The sequence below is a fragment of the Armigeres subalbatus genome, chromosome 3 (assembly GCF_024139115.2).
Source record: "Armigeres subalbatus isolate Guangzhou_Male chromosome 3, GZ_Asu_2, whole genome shotgun sequence".
In the NCBI taxonomy this organism is placed as follows: Eukaryota; Metazoa; Arthropoda; class Insecta; order Diptera; family Culicidae; genus Armigeres; species Armigeres subalbatus.
Genome location: NC_085141.1, coordinates 394,885,446 through 394,906,421, shown reverse-complemented (window position 1 = coordinate 394,906,421; position 20,976 = coordinate 394,885,446). Strand labels below are relative to the sequence as shown.

Genomic DNA, 20,976 nt, shown 5'->3' with positions numbered 1-20,976 from the left:
ATAACCATAAAGGTATCATAACTAGTAGATAATGGACTGCATAATTAAATCTCTCATCCTAACAGGCTGTCCATCTTCAGCAAAATAATTTGCAGTTCGTAGCACCGCAAACTTTCTATCGATCACCGTCCATTGTCTACCTGAATCTCTCCGCAAACCAGTTTCGTAACTTGGACAGCGTAGGACTACGAAGCGTCCGCAATTTGGAAGTTCTGGATCTGTCCGGGAACTTTATCCGAAAGATTACGACGAATCCTCTACGTGGCCTGGATTGGCTGGTTGAACTCAAGCTGGACAACAACAAAATTTGCGGCATCCAGGGCGAACCGTTCAGCTCGATGCCCAGGTTGCGTGTGCTGAGCATTCGAAACAATAGGATGGTGCGCGTTCCCGAGTCTATTTTCCGTAACTTACGGTCCAACATTGCCATCCTGGACGTCGATGGTCGGTTATAGAGTTAATAATGTTCTCATTTTAGAAAAAAATATTGAATTTTGTTTGGTTGCAGGTAATCCTCTGGAATGTAATTGCGAGATGCTGTGGTACCGTGGATGGCTTCAGGAGACGGGAACTCTCTTCCCGGGTCCGCGATGTAACAACGGGAAAATGTTAATCGATATGCGGTTGTCCAGAACCGAATGTCAAACAGATGCCCGAGTAGGAACTGGCCCAGATCAGCAAATTCCGCTAACCAACGATCACGGAGATGTGTTTACACGCGCTTTGGACTTCGACGATTGTGGGTCCGAAAATTACGAGAGCCTACCTCCTGGACCGGCACCCGGAATAGGCCCCGGAACCATAGCCATCCCTCCGTCTCCGGTCGATAGTGAGTACTTCTCGGATCAGTACATTGATTACCCCAACGCACTGAACGACAGTAACCTGGTCGGACACATTAATGGATCTACCATTTCAGGAGACCCCCAAGGTTCAAACAACTTCAGCCAAACGTTCGTCGATTTCAACAACAACAAATTCAACCATCTGTACAATCAACCCTTGGCACCAGTGCAGAATAATTCACCATTTACGTTCTTCGGCGTGCCTATTCCCAGCTTGAACATTGGAAAAATGTTCGGAGGATCGGGGCGTAGTTCCAACAATCGAGCTTCGACAGGCACACGAGCGAAAGGCAGAGTTCAGGTCTACCGCCCAAACGACCCCGATTTACCGCCAATTCTTAAAAACGGCGATCGAGTAGATTCCTCCATTCCAATAAAATCTCCGGCTGATACACATGAAAAGAATCCAGGCGCTACCAACGATAATAATCTATTCTACAGACCCTACTTCCAAACGTCGTTCCAGAAGCCAGAAATTCAGAAAGGAGGTTTCACTCCGGTGATTCCCGGTAGCGAAGGAGGATTCAAACCGATAACGGACCCCACCGTGAAGATAATCAAACAGAACATTTCCGGTCCGGGTATATGGCCGGAGGAATTTAGTGACCGCGTTCCTTTAGTTTCCGATCACACACGATATCTACAAAAGAATAAATTTGAAGCAACCATAAAGCCCTCTCACCATGCTCCATACTTTGTGGACGGTATCAGCCACGGGAACCCAGTTCACATCGTGCAGCAAAACGATTCAGAAAATACCAAAGAAAGCACGAACCGTTCTGAGATGACGGAGAAACCAAACACCGCTCCGAAAAATTCGGAGATGGAAGAAGACGAAGATGATGAAGGCGACGAGGAAAGTGAAACCGAAGAAGAGGAAATTGAACAACAACCAGCTCCACCGTTTCCAGGGGTTTCCAAATACGAAGAAACCGACCTGACAACGCGTCTCTCGATCGAACTGGGAACCGCCACAACCATTGGACCTCTGGGCTTCAACAAACCGTACACTCTGCATAAAACCGAACCCACCATGACCCGAGAGCTGACCCGTGCGCCCACCAATGAATTCTACGACGGAGTCAACCACTCGCCAAGCTCTCTGTCCGCGCTGGTCTCGCCTGGATCTCAACTGAACAACCTACCCACCGAAACCGGCGGTGGAGGATCAACCGCGGGAAAGCGACCTCCTGGAAAGTCCACTATCGAAAAGGTTGCCGCGCCACTGTCTTCCACAGTGACCCCGTACGTTGGAAACTCTCCGCGCGCTGATGAATATTCACCGGGAACGCATCGGATCGCATCGAAGTACGACAACGGTGGAGACTTCGTAACGCAGAGTATCGCCGATCTGGCCCAGCACCATTTCCATCCGAACGAGGGCAACGAAATCCGGAAACGGGAGGACATGGACTGGTACTACGCTACCTACAACCGAACTCCAATCTATGACGATTTTGATGGTCCGGGATTGAATCCGTATAAAAGTGGCGCCGGACGGAACGGTGGAGTATTTTGGGTTGTTATGGCTGGTATGACTGGCGTCGTGATTAGTTTCCTAAACTAACTTTACAAACCATAGTTTCTAAGCTAGTTTTTAGATTTCAGAGCGCAAACCAAGAGATATTACAATCAGAGAAGTGATATAATTTTAGAAGAGCCCTTCATTTGTAAAAAGATTTCATTCAAACCGAATTTAATTATAGTTACAATAAAGGTAATCAGGAAAATGCTGTTTGTTTAATTAGGAGTAGAAAAAAATTCCACACAACTGTAGTGAAATGAGACCAGAATACAACAACCTGTTCTTATTTCTCAATTAACCTTTGCTAAAAATACGCACCGCATCAACTTTGCTTAACGGACTTTCTCTGGAATAATAACTGTTTACCGCGTCGGATAACTAATAAACATAAACCTCTATTGCCTCAATATCGCACATCTCACTCACCTTCCTTCGCTTTTATGATGGCCCGATCCTTCAAACTCACCACCCAGCCCGGATTCAACCCGTAGAATATCTGCCGCGGATCCTTCGCTTGCGTCAACATCTCATACTCCGGATCCTCCTCAATCTTCGGCAGTTCGTATCCATACTTCTGGGCCAGCACCAATCGCTCCCGACTGATTTCCTCCGGATCAGCCAGATATCCCCGATTCTTTGCATCCGTATAATAATCGACCGCATCCTGCGGAGGCAGCATTCTCCTCGGAATGGGTACCCCCTTTTCGAACCACTTTTTCGGATTCACCAGGGCAAACAAACTGTGCGGATCGTAATAAGCAGTTCGTACAACTCCCCCGTTTTTCTCGATCGCCGCAATCACCAGCTCCGGGGCATGCTGCACCTCCAGGTTTACCTTCGCACAGAATTCATCCGCACCCTCGTCCGTAATCTGAACGCCGTGATGCAACTGATCCGGGCGAATTTGGAACAAGCCTGTGTTGCAGATCGTAGTCAAATCGATCGGCTGACTACCATCGATCCGGTTGGTGTCAATCAGTTTTTGCAGCTGGTGTAAACTGATAGGCGGATATTCCCGCTTGAGGTGATGTCCCTTGTAGTACGGCTCGTAGCTGAAACGAAGGTAGAATGGCGAATTACCCGTTTCGTAACCGAGTCGCATGTAATTCTGCCGCTGGTTGGATCCTTTGTTTCCAGCACCGTGCTTGTCTCCACCGTGTTGTGCGCGACCCCGTTTCACCTATAGCAAAAAAAAAACCTTTGGCAATTAGATCCGAGGTCTCAGAATACGAGTTATGTAAACATGCAATAGAAGAAAGACTACTCACCGCTTTCTTCGAGTTTGGGTTATCTCTGATATTGGCGATAGACACTCGAGGCAGCGTGCGAAGCATCTGCAACGCTTTCTCTGTTGAATGCTTAATTTTGGACATTGTATAAAGAATATGGAAATAATTTGATTCAAACACAAATCTACGACTCACAAGAACAGCGTGCAAAAGTACTTTCGTTCGACTGCCGGCGCAAGCAAACTGCGTTGATTTGACAGTTTGTTGTTTACTTTTTGCAGGGCTGAACTCGAGTCGAGTCTACACTTGTGTGCAGGTCTACAGAAAAATGGAACGCTCACCGAAAAAATCACTCGCCGAAAACAGAGGGGGCTGGTTATTTTTAATCACGGAGAAATTATTAACGAACTGTAAAATAAATAACAGAACCACTCATATCTCTCTGTAAGCAACATTTGAGTGCTGATCAACATGGGTTTATCTCTTAACCTCTTGTGCCACAGTGTACGATCACACCTTGTTGTGAACAGACGTTTTTGCTCACTCGCGCGCTTATTGCTTTCGGCACTTTAGCCGTAAACGGTTTATCGAAATGTGCAGTGAAGCGACGGAAAAGAATACGTTGGCTTTTCTCTTTCCGGAGAATGCCGCCCAACCAGCTCTAGCTGACATGGTTCGCTTCGTTAAAGCGTTAAACGATGACCATTATATGATAGAAACCTTATAAAAATATTAAATTTCCAACCAAAAGTCAGTATTCATTAGAAATACTAGAATAAGAGATCAGCGAAGACGCCATCTTGTTTCCAATCGAACCGTCAAAAGCGGTTCCATTTCGACTTGTTTACTTTTTGCCTCCATAAGAAGGAAGCAAAAAGTTCAAGTGTTGCCAGTCTTCCACGATTTCATGCATTTTCATACGTTGCCATTCCGACAGTTTTTCACTCCTCCGGTCTCTGGTTATACACGTAAAAAATTAATGTTGTTTATTATTCATATTCCTAATACTTTTTTGTCAAAGCAGGCGCTTAATGACATGTATAAGAAAAAACTTATACATCGCATTAGTCACATACATTCGGAAACTTATACTTTTCATTCACTTATGAATGTTATTAGCTTTTGATATGGGATCATTTATTAGGTGGCATAATGAAGAGTATAAGTATTTTCGAATGGTTTTTTGCCATAACATATAAGGTTATTTTTTTACGTGTAGGGTTGCTAGTATTCATTCGGTTCAACACCGAAGAAGCAATGATCTTTTCCTTGGAAACTAATTGCAAGCAACTTCCTTTCCATTACATCAATGTCTGTGGCGGGAGGAAATACTCTATACGTGCGGGTGTACGACTTGCCTCCGGTGGTAACAGATCACGACCTTTCTTCAGTTATGTCAAAATTCGGGAAAGTGACACGAAAAGTGCGTGAGCGATTTCCAGCCGAGTTCCAGCTGGACATGTTCACTGGTGTGCGTGGGCTGTACATGAACGTCGAGCAGGATATCCCTGAGGTGGTTTTACTTCCAACACCGAAAAGGTTGAATCAGTTACGACGGTGTATAGGTATCAGAATTTACACGATTTTCAGAACCTAAAAAAAAAAACTGGGCGAAAAGAGATCACTCTGAGCACAAATTGCAGTGTTTGTGTAAGTGTTTTTAACTTATAATGACAAAAGTGATTTTATTTAGCGGTTCAGCAGATTTGTTTGAAGCAGTAAGTATGATTGATAACGGGTCAGAATAACCGCGCAAATAGCAGGTCGGTTGGACTGCACACAAAGCGAGTCGATAAAACCCCGTGCAGATAACGGGTCAGAAAGACCGCGCAGATAGCGGGTCAGTTGGACCACGCAAGTCGCGGGTTAATTGGACTACGCAAGACCGCACAGAAAGCGGGTCGGAGAGGCCGCGCAGGAAGCGGGTCGGAGAGACCGCGCAGGAAGCGGGTCGGAAGGACCGCGCAGAAAGCGGGTCGGAATGACCGCGCAGATAGCGGGTCAGCTGGGCCGCGCAAGTCGTGGGTTAATTAGGCTTTCAGCGATCGTGTACGTACACGCACGTTTCACTCACACTTTACTCGGTTTGTTTGCAACCACGAGCAGCTGTCACGGCAAAATCAAGTGGGATTGTTTGCAACCACGAACCTGCATTCGTGTTGGTGAGAAATGTCGGCGAGACCCTAATTGGAATACGCAATTTGCTGGTCGGGAGGACCGCGCAGGAAGCGGGTCGAAGAGACCACGCAGGAAGCGGGTCGGAGAGACCGCGCAGGAAGCGGGTCGGAGAGACCGCGCAGGAACGGGTCGGAGAGACCGCGCAGGAAGCGGGTCGGAAGGACCGCGCAGAAAGCGGGTCGGAAGGACCGCGCAGAAAGCGGGTCGGAAGGACCGCGCAGATAGCGGGTCAGTTGGGCTGCGCAGATATCGGGTCGGAAAGACCGCACAGATGGTGGGTCGGAAAGACCGCACAAATGGCGGGTCGGTTGGACTGCGCAAATTGCGGGTCATTATGACCGCGCAGATATCGAGTCGGGAGGACCGCGCATGTATCGGTTCATTAGGATCGCGCAGATAGCGGGTCGATAGGACTGCGCAAAAGTAGTCTTGTAGGACCATGTACCAGAGTTGATAGGACTGCACAAAGCGAGTTAATAGGAGCGCGCACAAGTTGATAAGTTGAATCATCTCTAAAATACGTTGGCTTTTCTCTTTCCGGAGAATGCCACCCAACCAGCTCTAGCTGACATGGTTCGCTTCGTTAAAGCGTTAAACGATGACCATTCTATGATAGAAACCTTATAAAATATTAAATTTCCAAGCAAAAGTCAGTATTCATTAGGAAATACTAGAATAAGAGACCAGCGAAGACGCCATCTTGTTTCCAGTCGCAGCGTCAATAGCGGTTCCATTTCGATTTGTTAACTTTTTGCCTCCATAAGAAGGAAGCAAAAAGTTCAAGTGTTGCCAGTCTTCCACGATTTCATGCATTTTCATACGTTGCCATTCCGACAGTTTTTCACTCCTCCGGTCTCTGGTTATACACGTGAAAAAATTAATGTTGTTTATTATTAATATTTCTAATACTTTTTTGCCAAGGCAGGCGCTTAATGGCATGTATAAGAAAACTTATACATCGCATTAGTCCCATACATTCGAAACTTATACTTTTCATTCACTTATGAATGTTATTAGCTTTTGATATGGGATCATTTATTAGGTGGCATAATGAAGAGTATAAGTATTTTCGAATGGTTTTTGCCATAACATATAAGGTTATTTTTACGTGTAGGGTTGCTAGTATTCATTCGGTTTAACACCGAAGAAGCAATGATGTTTTCCTTGGAAAATAATTACAAGCAGCTTCCTTTCCATTACATCAATGGCACATGTCCATGGCGGGAGGAAATACTCGTTACGTGTGGGTGTACGACTTGCCTCCGGAGGTAACAGATCACGACCTTTCTTCAGTTATGTCAAAATTCGGGAAAGTGACACGAACAGTGCATGAGCGATTTCCAGCCGAGTTCCAGCTGGACATGTTCACTGGTGTGCGTGGGCTGTACATGAACGTCGAGCAGGATATCCCTGAAAGGGTTTACTTCCAACACCGAAAAGGTAGAATTAGTTACGACGGTATGAAAACAAAATGTTTTAGTTCCAAATCGGTTACGCATTTGAAAAAAGTGTGTCCGCATTTGAACAAAAGCGATGGAATGAAAATATACAAAAGGCAACGATGAAGCTCGGTAGCGTTGTGCGTGAGGAAACAAAAGAAGTCGCAGCGGCAACCAATACGCTTCATGATGGACCTATTGGTGCTATATAGCATAGCGAGAAAGCGGAAAGAACGAAAAAAAACGACTACAAGTAATTGATACAGCAAATGCAGCCAAATCTTCGACAAAAGATACGGACGGTATCGTCACCACCTCGCCAGCAAACTCGCCTACGGAGAAGAGAAGGTTTAGAGTTCCAACTTATGATTGATGGATTGGATTGATGATGAAAACGAGCGTCAACAGATTATAGGGGATGACAAAATCAGCCGTTGATAAAATTGAAATTTATCATGACTAGTTTATTTTTAATTCTGAATAGGGTAATTAAATTCAATTTTTTTAAACCATTAGCATTTGATACTGGCCCTGTAAAGTGTTATACACGACTGGGCCTACCAAATAAACAAACTGAAAAAATACCTCTTGTGCCTAACTTCGAGCATATCCGATAGCTTTGTGCAGAAAGTACAAACGGACGTCGTCTCACGAACCTATCTGCAGCTTTCGATAAAATTAGCCACGTATACGGCTGTGAATTTGGGATTTGGCATTGCTGACTGCTGGTTATGTTTTGCGCTGGTTCCATTCATATTGCACTGGACGGAAACTGTCTGAATGTAATTCCCAATCTACCGATTTTTTGGCTACCTCAGACCTCGGGAAAAATATTTCTACGAGTGTGCCGTTTTTCGTCGATTTACAGGTAAGAAGCGCAGATAATATGCTTATTTCTAGTATTTACTAGTATTATAGTATTTTATTATAGTATTTACTTTATTTAGCCCTACCTCGTTTATGATTGCAAACGATAGTGCATCGGTCAAGAATACTTGTACCGTTGTCATAAAAATGCTGGTAAAATTCTAAATCAGTAAAAATAATATTTTTGTGTTTAAGACATTTTAAGGCAAATTTTGGGCTGTGCAACGTTTCAGAACGAATGAACAATCAGCCCAAAACGTCAGCCCCATAAATTAACTGTCAAAGGTTGAGTCAAGTGCCCTGTGGTGTTTTGCTAGTGCGTTTGAATCCGTACGTCAAACAAGACCGAAACTGTCGAGGAAGCATTTTCATCAATTTTTCAATTTCAAATTAAACAATGTTCCTTTCGATTTTAGAGTCGAAAAGATAACTGACGCGTTCAGGATGATTACCTTCATCGTTTCCTGAAAGAAAATCGAATATCGATTTTTCATTTTAGGACCCAATTGACTTGATTAAATGAAATGAAAAATTTTAAAGTAAAATAAAATGTGCTAAAATTTTGGTTTTAGGAGGGAAAACAACTTTTATTTTTAATAGTGTAACAATTTCGGTTCGACAGTTCTACAGTTTCATTTCTAAAAGTTTAAACTTTTAATTTTGGTTCCTGTAATGCTGGGTAGACACCTTTACGGGGTGTGTTACGGGGTAAGATCTACCACGGTCACATTGCCAGCTACAGGCAAATCCTGACCCAACGAAAACCTTCCCCAATTTCCAATTCTGTAGTACTTATGAAATTTTCGATAAGTCATTAAGTAAATACTACACTAATCCTTCCTTCCAATTTCCTAGATGCTTCCCGACCACAAATAGTAATACTCATAGCCCTGTAATGTTTTTCTTAGATTGGAATCAAGGATTAAACCCCCTTGATTTCTGATAGCAGTCTGGAAAAGCATTTCAAAAATAACATGACTATAATTAAAGTGACCAATCTTCTAATGTTGTGCTAGTACTTCTTTTATTTTCAGAATTGTCATCACATCTATCACCGAGGAAAGAAGCTTACGTTACCGTCTACTAATGATGATATCCTTCTTTTCTAATTTATAGTGAACATAGTTATTCTGAACACGACGACAACCATCACTTGCCGAATGGAGCATTTCATAACTTTTAAATAGCTTCGCTCCCAACGAAAAATTCATTAATATTATATTTCATTACTATTTGTACTAACAGGAAGCGTTTGGTACGGGAGGTCCACGCTTTCTTCCTTTCCCCTCGATTTCATGGTATGGATCGACTTGAAGATTTTGAAGTCGCGCATGGTATGGATCGACAAATTCTGAAGTCGCTCAGTATCTAGAAATCATTTCTGCGGTACATACTGCGTAGTTGGCCTGGTCGTATGAAAAGAAAAATGACGGAATTTAGAAACCGTTATTTTCCAGGATGCTTTCAAGTATTGGCTGCGCAAGTATGAGATTAGATTAGATTAGATTAGAAAAGTTTAAACTTTTAATTTTGGAACGGGTGATTAATGTCGTTTTCGTTTATTCGCACCGCTTGCACCGGTGTAGGCAAACTTGCACTGGAATCGTTCGTTTTTTAAAACGGTGTAGTTCTATTCTTGCACCATTTTGCCACCGGTGCAGAAAAATCTACACCCTACCCGAAGCGAGTGTAGCGGGTAGGCACCGCGTGGTACCAATACTTGTGCGATGTGGAGCTGTCATAAGTTTCCTACTGCGTTTGTTATTAGGTTCTTCGGGTGGCTTTGTTTTTATTTTATTATCTGCTGATATCTATTCCTCATTGATATTATATTTAATAATGTGTATCAATATTGTTGAAGTAAATCTTTATCCAAAGAAGTTTCTATAAATATACAATTTGTTATAATATTGATGAATTATTCTAATTATTAGTGATTTTTCAATTACAATTAAATAAATATATCAAAATCAACAAAACAAAGAGAAATCTTTCTATATTTAATTTAATCTAACAAATTTATATAGTTATAAAACTATTCATTATTTATACTTATATATTTTTCTTTTCATAATGTAGTAAATCGAATAGTCAGATAGAACAAACTTGTACATTTTCCTCAACATTATATTCTAACTTTTTTCCAACGAATATTGAATCTGAATATTAACAGGGTTTGACTGTAAAATTCGGGAATTGATCTCAAATTAATAGTCGATTTACATAACTATTTTTAAATCGAGAAATAATTTAAATTCACACTAATGCAGTTCTTGGTTTTAGCGTCAATCAGTTTTACGCACCATATCCGGTTATCTTCTGATTTAGCTTTTATCATTACTTTTTCATAGCAATGATATAAATAGTGTTTTGTCTTTATTTTAAAACTTGATTTTTTGTACTATTAATATAATATAAATATTGTATATTAATATAAGTTATATTACTATTACGTAATATAAATGAATTGAATAAAATGTTCAATTCATATGAAATTATTGAGGTAAAGGAAAAAATGTCAAGTTTCCGAAGACCAGCTTTGGAGTAAATCCGTAACGTAACGTATTAGATTTTTTCTTATATCAATCACATAGAGATGTGAAAATTTATGTTAAAGTCCATAAACTCGTATTGCATTATTTTCTGGTAAAACTTAAAATCTATTGATCATTTGGGTCTACTACGAAAGGCCGAATCACAAAAGGCCGAATCACGAATGGCCGAATAAAACGGCAGACCAACAAAGTGGACCGGAGCGCGCGCGCGCTCGCTCCGGTCCACTTTGTTGGTCTGTTGATTTTATTCAGACTTTTTTTTATTCAAATACTTAATATAATTTAGAATATTCGAATTATTTAGTGATTTCTCAGTGAAGACTTGTGAAGTAAGTTTCTCTTAAATTGGGAGAAAATGATATGCATTGAGGAACACCGCACCATGTTACCGCAAATTATACAGCTTTTGGTCAAAAGCATAATAATTGAAAAATTATTTTCACCTTAATTCCATTCACTTGAACAAAAAGAAAGTTGACCATGTTCAACTTTTGGCAAGTCAATTGAATTCAACTGAGTTGTTCAATTCACTTGCCCTGTCAAAACGTAGCATGAGGGTTATAAATAAGGTGATGGTATAAAAATAAAAAAGCTAAATATATTAAACTTTAAGCTAAAACCATATTCGGTCTATCCACTCTTTACGATGCATAAAATGACAATAAGCTTTGAATGATTAATAAGGTCGAGTCAAGTACGAGACACTGAAGACGGCCTTACTGTTGAAGTCGAAATACGTATCTGTCAAGATACAATTAAGTGGTGGAATTCAATGGGATTGTACAAACTCGTCTTATGACAAGTGATTAATTAAAGTTTATTAAATTAATATTATTAAAGTCATTGAAATTGGTTATTCAATTTTTAATCTATAATGAAGATTTAATGCGTTTTATTTGGCGAAGCCTTGTTTATAGAGCAAAATAAAAACAGTTTCGCTTTTTAATCGTCATGGCAACATCATGAAACTCGGAATCTATCAAATTAATGATTTTTTATTAAAACCTCTGGACATATAGATTTATTTTGCGGTTCTGAGGAATTTGGGAATACATGGTAGCGGTCACTCATAATGGTCTATATATCACCAGTAATCTGAGATTTTTTCGAGGATTCACTAAAAAAGATCCGCTGCCGGACAACGTTCATGTGCTGTTGCCGGTGTCGTTCCAGCTCCTGGTGAAACCATGAGAAAGCTGCTAAGGTGTCGTTCATTGTTAATTAATCGGATTCGGTGTCATTTCATGAATTTCAACCCCGCATAGCTCTGGACCTGGGTGGTGCGGATAGAATCGATTTGGTTGTCAAACTGAAGCCAAAATTTTCTATTGTGCCGGAGCCAAACATTGAAGATTGTGGTTATGTTCGTTTCTGATTTAATATTGAGAAGTATTGTTATTATTTGGGAAAAAAATAAAAATAAACTTTGTTTGAGTTTTGTATTCTTTGTAACTAATATTCTCTACAACAACGTTCAAGTGCTGTTGCCGGTGGCGTTCCAGCTCCTGGTGAAACGATGAGAAAGCTGCTAAGGCGTCGTTCATTGTTAACTAATCGGATTCAGTGTCATTTCATGAATTTCAACCCCGCATAGCTCTGGACCTGGGTGGTGCGGATAGAATCGATTTGGTTGTCAAACTGAAGCCAAAATTTTCTATTGTGCCGGAGCCAAACATTGAAGATTGTGGTTATGTTCGTTTCTGATTTAATATTGAGAAGTATTGTTATTATTTGGGAAAAAAATAAAAATAAACTTTGTTTGAGTTTTGTATTCTTTGTAACTAATATTCTCACATTATATTTCGAGTGGAAAATTAGTAGGAATGCAACTAAAAAGCACTCGTTACGAAATTTCACGAGATTCAGCAGCCGATTGGAGCATGAATGTATGTAAACAATCGTAAAGTCATGTAGAGTCTAGCACATTTGTGCGCCCTCCTGCAGCGTGGAAAGAGAAATTCGAAGAGCGGGAAATGTTTGACAGCCAAGTAACTGCAAAATAATTTTGTTTATGGGAGTAATTTCAAAATATCCGCGCGCACTGTCACTGTCAACCACTTAAAATGTTTTAAGTAGCAAGAAAACTAATTAAACACAAGAGTCGTTTTCCAACGATTTTGTTATCGACCTCTTGGCTTCCAGTAACATCGATGACTCATTCTTAACCCATCGTTACCCCCGATGGCGGTATTTGAATCGATCTTCGTTTTTAATAGTTTTCAAATAAATATAAACGGCTAGATTTCATGAATTTCTAACATTCACAATTTATCAAATTCTACAAGGGTCCTTTGTTTTTTTGAAGGTTTTTGTACATTTAAATATGTTACAAACAATAAACAAAACGCATACAACTACTTTATACGTTTTTAGTTTGCAATATTAAATTACAAAATTTGTGTAATATTTTGTGCAATATAAAGTAGATATTAAAAAAAAACATTAAAAACAAGACAAAAATATTACATAATCATATTACATCCTTACATAAATCTCAATAATATTTACTCGCTATATGATATTTGATAGATTTGATTGACGACATCACCAACACCATTGAAAACATGTGTTGGCAGTCAAAAAGTTGCACCCAAACCGTTCGTATTTGCGGTGGCAAATGTTGCACCGCCGGTGTACACCGTTCGGAATAAACGAAAACGACATAACTTTGAAACGCTTTGAAAACAAAAGTTGATCAACTTTTGCACTGAACATATGAGACTCTCTACGAAAAAGAACCAACGCAACTTTTTAAATTTACCAATGGTTTTTTTTAATTTTATTAGTGTTTTTTCTTTCTGTGCACAAGCGATTCTGTGGTAGCGGGCTTGGTAGTCATATGGCTACTGCTTCTGCCTCATACGCAGGAGATCGTGGGTTCAATCCCAGGTCCGTTCCATTCTCCTACTTTGTATCTTTCTCTTTATTTCTCATGTTCTAGCAATCGCTAGAACTGGAAATGGACTTCCATACCGTTTCCATTACTATTCCTATACCTTTAACTTGAGTATTTTAACAGTAATCTGCTAGAATTGGAAATGAACTATAGAGCTCGTTTCCTACATCCAATTAGAAATTCCATCAGTTACCTTCTCCTATCTATCACATTGGCAGCTCGTTAACCAAGACGGACCTCTGCCTCTCCAACCTAACCCAGAAATTCCAACAAATTCCGCATGAACTCGTGGCAAGTGCAGAGGTATATTCGGCTTGCAGTGGGCGAGTGATTGCATCATCATTTCCTCCCCTTCCCTACATTGACTTGCATTCTGACGTGGCAGGCGCCAGTATGACCTAACAAAATGAGATCACCAGTACTTGTACATTGAAGATGTGTGCTAGTCCCAAGCAAACATCTGTTGGTTCCCTGTGCAAGAACAGCTGATCTGGTCATAATGGAGTAGCAACTACGAGCAGTCAATCAAGCTCAAGCTCAAGCTCTGTGCACAAGCGATTCCGTGGTTCTAAACGACAAACAATGCAATAATTTTTATTTTATATTAATTGATTTTAAAAATAAAACTTTTTTTCTATAGAATATTGATGTTGTTCTTTGTTTGAATTGTTGTTTTCCGTCCCTTTTGTTTTTCACATTTCTAAATGTAATACAGTGAACGTTCGCTAATTGGGGTTTTTCTAGTTGGGGCGCTTTTTAGTTGGGGGCTCGCTAATTGGGGCGAAACCCAATTAAAAAGCAGTCAAACGTCAGAATGTGATGTCAAACACGCGTTGACGTTTTGTTTCCGTGTTTGGCGGGATCGATAATTTCTGGCGCGTAAAATTTTCCTTTGTTCAACGCGAAAAGTAAACAACATTGACGCTTGTCAAAACGCCCCAATTAGCGAACGGCATTCGCTAGTTGGGGTGAGGTCGTGCCCCAATTAGCGAACGATCAACCGGGTTGCGTTCAGCTGTACGCAATACATCCTTCAACTATAACTAACCATTAAGTCAAAAGGTTCTACTCCACCAAAAAGGGAGCATATCTCAACCATTTGATGTAGAATGAGACGAAGAATTTGTTCGAGAAAATTGCCAGTTTTGTATGGTAACCTAACTTAACAACCCGTTACCCATATTGTTAATTCCCAAATATCCTTATCTTATAATGTTAAAACCATTCATGTTGATGTTCATTTATAGTTTCGGCACACGATTTGTGTAGGTGTACATAAACAGTTTCAAATGTTTTAAAACCGTTTTGGTAAACTTCCAAATATGGTCCAGAGCTATGCGGGGTTGAAATTCATGAAATGACACCGAATCCGATTAATTAACAATGAACGACGCCTTAGCAGCTTTCTCATCGTTTCACCAGGAGCTGGAACGCCACCGGCAACAGCACTATTGGGCCAAACACAATTGATACGTTTGCGTGCGTTTTGACAGTTTCTCCATGGGAAAACTGTCAAAACGCACGCAAACGTATCCATTGTGTTTGGCCCATATGAACGTTGTCCGGCAGCGGATCTTTTTTAGTTAATCCTCGAAAAAATCTCAGATTACTGGTGATATATAGACCATTATGAGTGACCGCTACCATGTATTCCCAAATTCCTCAGAACCGCAAAATAAATCTATATGTCCAGAGGTTTTAATAAAAAATCATTAATTTGATAGATTCCTAGTTTCATGATGTTTGCCATGACGATTAAAAAGCGAAACTGTTTTTATTTTGCTCTATAAACAAGGCTTCGCCAAATAAAACGCATTAAATCTTCATTATAGATTAAAAAATAAATAACCAATTTCAATGACTTTAATAATATTAATTTAATAAACTTTAATTAATCACTTGTCATAAGACGAGTTTGTACAATCCCATTGAATACCACCACTTAATTGTATCTTGACAGATACGTATTTCGACTTCAACAGTAAGGCCGTCTTCAGTGTCTCGTACTTGACTCGACCTTATTAATCATTCAAAGCTTATTGTCATTTTATGCATCGTAAAGAGTGGATAGACCGAATATGGTTTTAGCTTAAAGTTTAATATATTTAGCTTTTTTATTTTTATACCATCACCTTATAACCCTCATGCTACGTTTTGACAGGGCAAGTGAATTGAACAACTCAGTTGAATTCAATTGACTTGCCAAAAGTTGAACATGGTCAACTTTCTTTTTGTTCAAGTGAATGGAATTAAGGTGTTTACAAGTTCAATTCGCGTTCGATTTAAGCGACTTGCTCAATTCACTTGCCTTGTCTAAACGTAGCATCAAGCGTGTTTCGAAAGCACTCGAGAATTATGCGATCAGTCGATCACTTGTTTATTCGACTAGCATGTCGAATGGGTCGAATGCTTTAGTTCTTTTTGGAGAGATTTTCGCGGAGAGATTAGCGCAGCCCTGCTGATCACGTGATGATTTTCTTTTTCCTTTTTGCAACTCATTCTTTGCAACGAAAAACCTAGCGAAAAATTACCCCAAAGCAGAATAACAAACAAAACAGTCAATATTTTTCGTAATCCTGTTATCATTTCATTTTTCGCTTCTTATCTTGTGATTCATGCCCCTCAAAATCCCTCTGATAATAATTATAATTATAGAAGTGCACGACAAATTTCCGATCGAATATCAAGGTCCGCTATAAACGATTCCTATCGACATGGTCTATCGTAAGTGAAAACAGCGTACGTTCTTCCTCACTTGGAATCGTGAACAAAGGACTGGTCCAAGCTGATCTTGAACTTGATCACGTAATGAATCAATAAAAAATAGTGGTGTTACAATAAGGTTAGTGTGGAACGGTTTGATCTGAATATGCAGATTTCCGTTTACAGTCGCCTGAGCGACGAATGTCGCTTGACGGTGGAATTCAGCGGTGAAGATCCGGATCAGACGTTGCAGTATGGCACCAAGTTAAAGGTTTGTGGGGAGAACTACCTCCTGTTGACGGCTGATGGGAAGCTATACCTAGGAGAACCCCGAATCCGAGATAAAACGATCTTGTTTCACTATTTGAAAGATGATGTGGCCGATTTCGACACGGAAGGGAATTGGATTTATTTGGTAAGCATGTCGGAAGGGAACGTGTTTCGTGGGAAGAATAGTGCACTTGAAGAGTGGACTCAGCTGTTTGAGGGAGATGGTAGAAAATTTGAGAAAATCTGCTGCAATAATAATGGGTTGCTTGTGTCTAGTTCGGGCGGAAGTGAATTGTACGCTCAGGGAGATTTCGGAAGTGTCGTTAATTGTGAAGAGCTAACTTTGGTGAAGGAGGTTGCTTCGGAGCATGTGGTTCAAATATCGTCGGGAATAGATTTCGTTATTCTATCCAGTAGAAAGACGGAAAAAGTGATAGTCGACAACAAAAATGATCTGTTTTATGATAAGTATTGTCTGAACGAGGATTCTGGGATTTACGTAGATTGGAAGAATATACTTCGAAAAATGAAATTTAGCCTCGAACGAATGTCTGGACTTGACATTATCCATAATATGACCGTAGACTCGCTGACCGTATACGGACAAATGCTTCACGAAACTGGTGTGGCGTGTTTCGGAAAAGTAAACAAAGGTGAGTGAATGTCTCAAATAGCATACAAACAGGTAATGATGTCCTTGTAGAGAATGTAGAAAAAAAAGTTTTTTTTATTGGGTAATCGATGCAATCTACTTCTTACCACTCGGTTGAGCCTTATGTTCCCCAGCTGCAGCGCCATCAGTCTTTGGTTTCAGCTTCTGAAGTTGTTCCCTCTGCTGTTTGTAAAAATACTCTTCCTCGTGAGCTGCTTCCATTTTGCCGAACGATCCACCGGCTTCGCGAATGGTGCCACCACCACCGCCTCCCTTTCCGGCACCGGCACCCAGATCACCAACTTGACTCATTTTCGCAATCCTATACGCCGTTTAAAAAGGATTACATAATGCTCACGATTGGGGGCCTGTCGTATCAAATTTGGGAAATGAATCCGACTTACCTTAATCCACTGGGATAGAGACGTGCAGAGTTTCGTTGAAGCGCGTTCATTAGACCTGGATAAGTTTACTACTGAAGTAATAATATTTTCACGTTGTTCAATATATAAGCAAGCTCGTAGCACAACTGCGTTTTATATTTTCTCCTATCTGATGCAGTACTCAGCAATAATGATGAAAACTTGACACAGTGTGGTGAGTGGAAAGAATGAAGGGAAGTCGAATGATTTTTGTTTTCAGATTGTCGTCCCAAACGAAATGCTCACCGGGTTATATTCCGTGTATAGTCGAAAATCGAAAATTGGTTTTCAATAAAATGAAATATCTGCAGTTATCAGACGTCGCAACTCATTTCTGATTAGTGCGCATGATAGTTCATCCATGCGTGCATGATGCGCACTACTAATGAAATATTTCAAATTGTCGCGACTCGCGTCGCAGCGCGAGTGCTCAATCGCGCGGTCCGGTTTGGTGGCGGCCCGACAATATTTAGATCTCCATTCAGCATCCAACTGAGTGAGAATGCAACTAGTTTGTTTTTATTTATTCTCTCACATCTTCTCACGACGAAGTGATTTTACGAGAGATGATGATTTTATTGGTATTACAGACCATGGATGGAATTTTCGGCTATTGCTATAGACGAATCCAAGTAAAAATAAGAAAGACACACGACGGTGTTAACTTTGACAGATCCTACAGCACAGCATGGGAAGATCATTTTAAAATGCTTATAATAAATTCTTGACAAATTGTAATTAAAATCTGATTGATATACGATACGGAAGAAGTTCTCAGGTACTTATTTGGAAGCTTATCTCATTTTTTTGTATTTTTTCCAAAAATGTATCTATCATAAACTTCGGAACTTTTTCCGTATCATACATCAATCAGATTTTAATTACAATTTGTCTAGAATTTATTATAAGCATTTTAAAATGATCTTCCTATGCTGCGCTGTAGGATCTGTCAAAGTTAACACCGTCGTGTGTCTTCTTCTTATTTTTACTTGGATTCGTCTATTGTCGCACTGCAAACTCGGTGCTCTTCAAGTCACAAGAGTTGCATTGAATCAAAAACGTGACAAGAGTTTAAAATAATAGTTACGCTTTTTAATGAAGTTCAATGAATAATATCAAGTCTTGATTGTGGCGAACCAATTCGAGGCTGTAAGTCTCTTTAAAAAAGTAAAATAAAAACCCAGATTAATCCACCTAGCAGTGATGATGCCTTTCTCGTGCATTATAAAATATATTGAAAAATCACTTTAAAAGGTGAAAAAAGCTCTTTGGGTGAATAGATCACATTTTTTCGATCATTTTTAATATTTTTGCCTTGCCACCATTCAAAAACAATTGTTTTTTGATTTTTTCAAGGGGACCTGTGGGAAAAACAATGATTTTTCAATAATTCCGAAAAGCAATGATCGGGCCCATCTTCAATAGCAAACAATTCCCTGTCGAATGCAACTTGTTGCGAGTAAATCGGATAATTCTAAGTTCTAAAACGTGTGTCTACAAAATTTGTACACATATACATACATGCACAAATAACAGACATCACATCAGTTTTTCGAGCTGAGTCGATCGGTTTATATGGTCTCCGGGCCTTCTATCAAAAGTTTTTTTGGAGCAATCATATAGCCTTTCGGTACAACTTTGTTGTACGAGAAAGGAAAAAATGCATATGTTACAAATATGCGATCGTGGGTAAATAGTACAATAATTAGCGCAGCGGCACGTTTTAAAAAATACATTATAAAATACAATATGGATTAACTATCCAGACAGCAGCGCGTCTAAAATTGTTTTAGGGCCGATTCCCACGTAGTGTTTTTTCACCAATGTAATATTAAAGTTCAATAAAACTAGTTGTATGTCATATATTGATTTTGCATGCCTTTGTGTAATAATTGTACAAGTACATTTGTGAAAATTAACAACACAATTCACATAAATATCAATGGAAAAAAGCCGCATAATATGGAAATAATGAGGTGTATGAAAACGAACGTTATATACAAATCACCCAAATGCTCAAACTACACCATCATTCCACCCAAACCACCCAACCCAATAAGCAGTTAGCCTCAATGACACGCCTCTTCTTTTCCTTCCAAAGCAGGAAAAAATGGCAGCAAACGTAACGAGCGCACGAGAAAGCACGTACGAATGCGATTTTTATTTCTAACGATGAAATTTTTACAACTGTGTTGATGCGAGCGGATAAAGTCATCGGCTTCGGTCTCTATAGCGCGTGTGTTAGTTTTCGTGTTCCACATTTGAAGCTTTGGAAAGCTTTGCTTGAGAGGTTAGCATCATCAATAAAGCACGAAAGAAGCAACACAAACTTTAATGCTGTCAGTATACACGGTGCGAAATTTATTCATTGAATGTGGAAATGCTACACACTTAATTTGTTTTACTCAATATTGTGCGGTTACTTGCTGAGTTTTTTTTACTTTATTAAACTGTTTTTTTTTAATCTACAGATTATATTCAACACCATACACGGTTAGATGACTTTACCCATTAATGGGTACTATGTTATTGTTGATATTATTCCCACCGTGAAAATTTCACCCATTTTCTTGAAAAAGCGCCACTACCCATTTTAATGGGTAGTGGCGCTTTTTGAAGAAAATGGGTGAATTTTTCACGGTGGGAATAATATCAACAATAACATAGTACCCATTAATGGGTAAAGTCATCTAACCGTGTACTTGCTAAATGGACACGGTCGGTTAAAGCGGCTGGTCCTTTCGTGAAAGTAGTCGTTAGATTATTCGCTGTTGGTTTGAGCGAGTCAGAGTATATATTACAAAAAAATCAACCAGCAACTTGCGGTTTTTGGTTCGAAATGAACGTTTGTCAGCAATGGAATAATCCATCTAGATTTTCTACTAGATGGCTTTTTGCTGTACTATAAATCTCGCATAACTTTTCAAAAGGGCCTAAGTAAATTTTTTTTAATGAATTAATTTGAGTACTGCAATCAACAGAACAACATGAAAGCTATTGATTGCAGTATTCAAATTAATTAATGAAAAAAAAATGTTACTTAGGTCCTTTTGAAAAGTTAAGCGAGAATTCATGAAAAAAATGTTACTTAGGTCCTTTTGAAAAGTTATGCGAGAAATGTAATAAAAATGCATGAAGCCAAATAGGACTTTTTGGTGTTCTGATGTTAAGTTGACTTTTTGTCAATTTATTGGTCAATACTTAAGAGGTGCTGTAAAAAGAAAAGTGCATACTTAGGTTTTCCAAATTTGATGCAGACTTTCTTTTGAAAAGGGTTAAACTTTTTTTAATGATTTTTTCAAATGGATATACAGTAGACGTTCGATAACTGCAAGTCATTTAACTGCAATGCTTTTTAACTGCAATTCGATAGTTGCAACAGTTTTGCAGTTATC

General features: G+C 39.7%; 4 protein-coding genes across 13 annotated transcripts in view; 2 read left to right on the top strand and 2 right to left on the bottom strand.

The window, feature by feature from the left end:
- The window catches only part of LOC134226849 (protein artichoke), a 57,422-nt gene extending 54,847 nt beyond the window's left edge, over positions 1-2,575 (top strand). For 7 of the 8 annotated variants that reach the window (XM_062707890.1, XM_062707891.1, XM_062707889.1 and 4 more), the window contains 2 exons: positions 66-444; positions 509-2,575. In XM_062707890.1, coding sequence (XP_062563874.1) covers positions 66-444; positions 509-2,412 — 2,283 coding nt within the window. In that variant the 3' untranslated portion in view covers positions 2,413-2,575. The remainder of the gene's footprint in view (positions 1-65; positions 445-508) is intronic. The other variant, XM_062707893.1, reaches the window with a different exon arrangement.
- LOC134226852 (L-threonine 3-dehydrogenase, mitochondrial-like) overlaps positions 1-3,852 on the bottom strand; it is a 174,879-nt gene extending 171,027 nt beyond the window's left edge. Inside the window, exons 1-3 of one of the 2 annotated variants that reach the window (XM_062707898.1) lie at positions 3,639-3,850; positions 2,797-3,550; positions 2,688-2,728 (exon numbers count right to left, since the gene is read on the bottom strand). In XM_062707898.1, coding sequence (XP_062563882.1) covers positions 2,703-2,728; positions 2,797-3,550; positions 3,639-3,743 — 885 coding nt within the window. In that variant the 5' untranslated portion in view covers positions 3,744-3,850 and the 3' untranslated portion in view covers positions 2,688-2,702. Of the gene's footprint in view, positions 1-2,687; positions 2,729-2,796; positions 3,551-3,638 lie in introns of those variants that run through there. The other variant, XM_062707896.1, reaches the window with a different exon arrangement.
- A 12,209-nt stretch (positions 3,853-16,061) lies between these two features.
- Positions 16,062-20,976, top strand: part of LOC134226850 (alsin homolog) — a 29,377-nt gene continuing 24,462 nt past the window's right edge. The window contains exons 1-2 of one of the 2 annotated variants that reach the window (XM_062707895.1): positions 16,472-16,652; positions 16,784-17,160. In XM_062707895.1, coding sequence (XP_062563879.1) covers positions 16,609-16,652; positions 16,784-17,160 — 421 coding nt within the window. In that variant the 5' untranslated portion in view covers positions 16,472-16,608. Of the gene's footprint in view, positions 17,161-20,976 lie in introns of both variants that reach the window. The other variant, XM_062707894.1, reaches the window with a different exon arrangement.
- LOC134226854 (ATPase inhibitor A, mitochondrial) lies at positions 17,202-17,807 on the bottom strand. The gene is made up of 2 exons (XM_062707901.1): positions 17,564-17,807; positions 17,202-17,481 (listed from the first exon to the last, which is right to left on the bottom strand). Exons 1-2 carry the CDS (start codon positions 17,611-17,613, stop codon positions 17,256-17,258), a joined length of 276 nt encoding a protein of 91 aa, XP_062563885.1. The 5' UTR covers positions 17,614-17,807; the 3' UTR covers positions 17,202-17,255.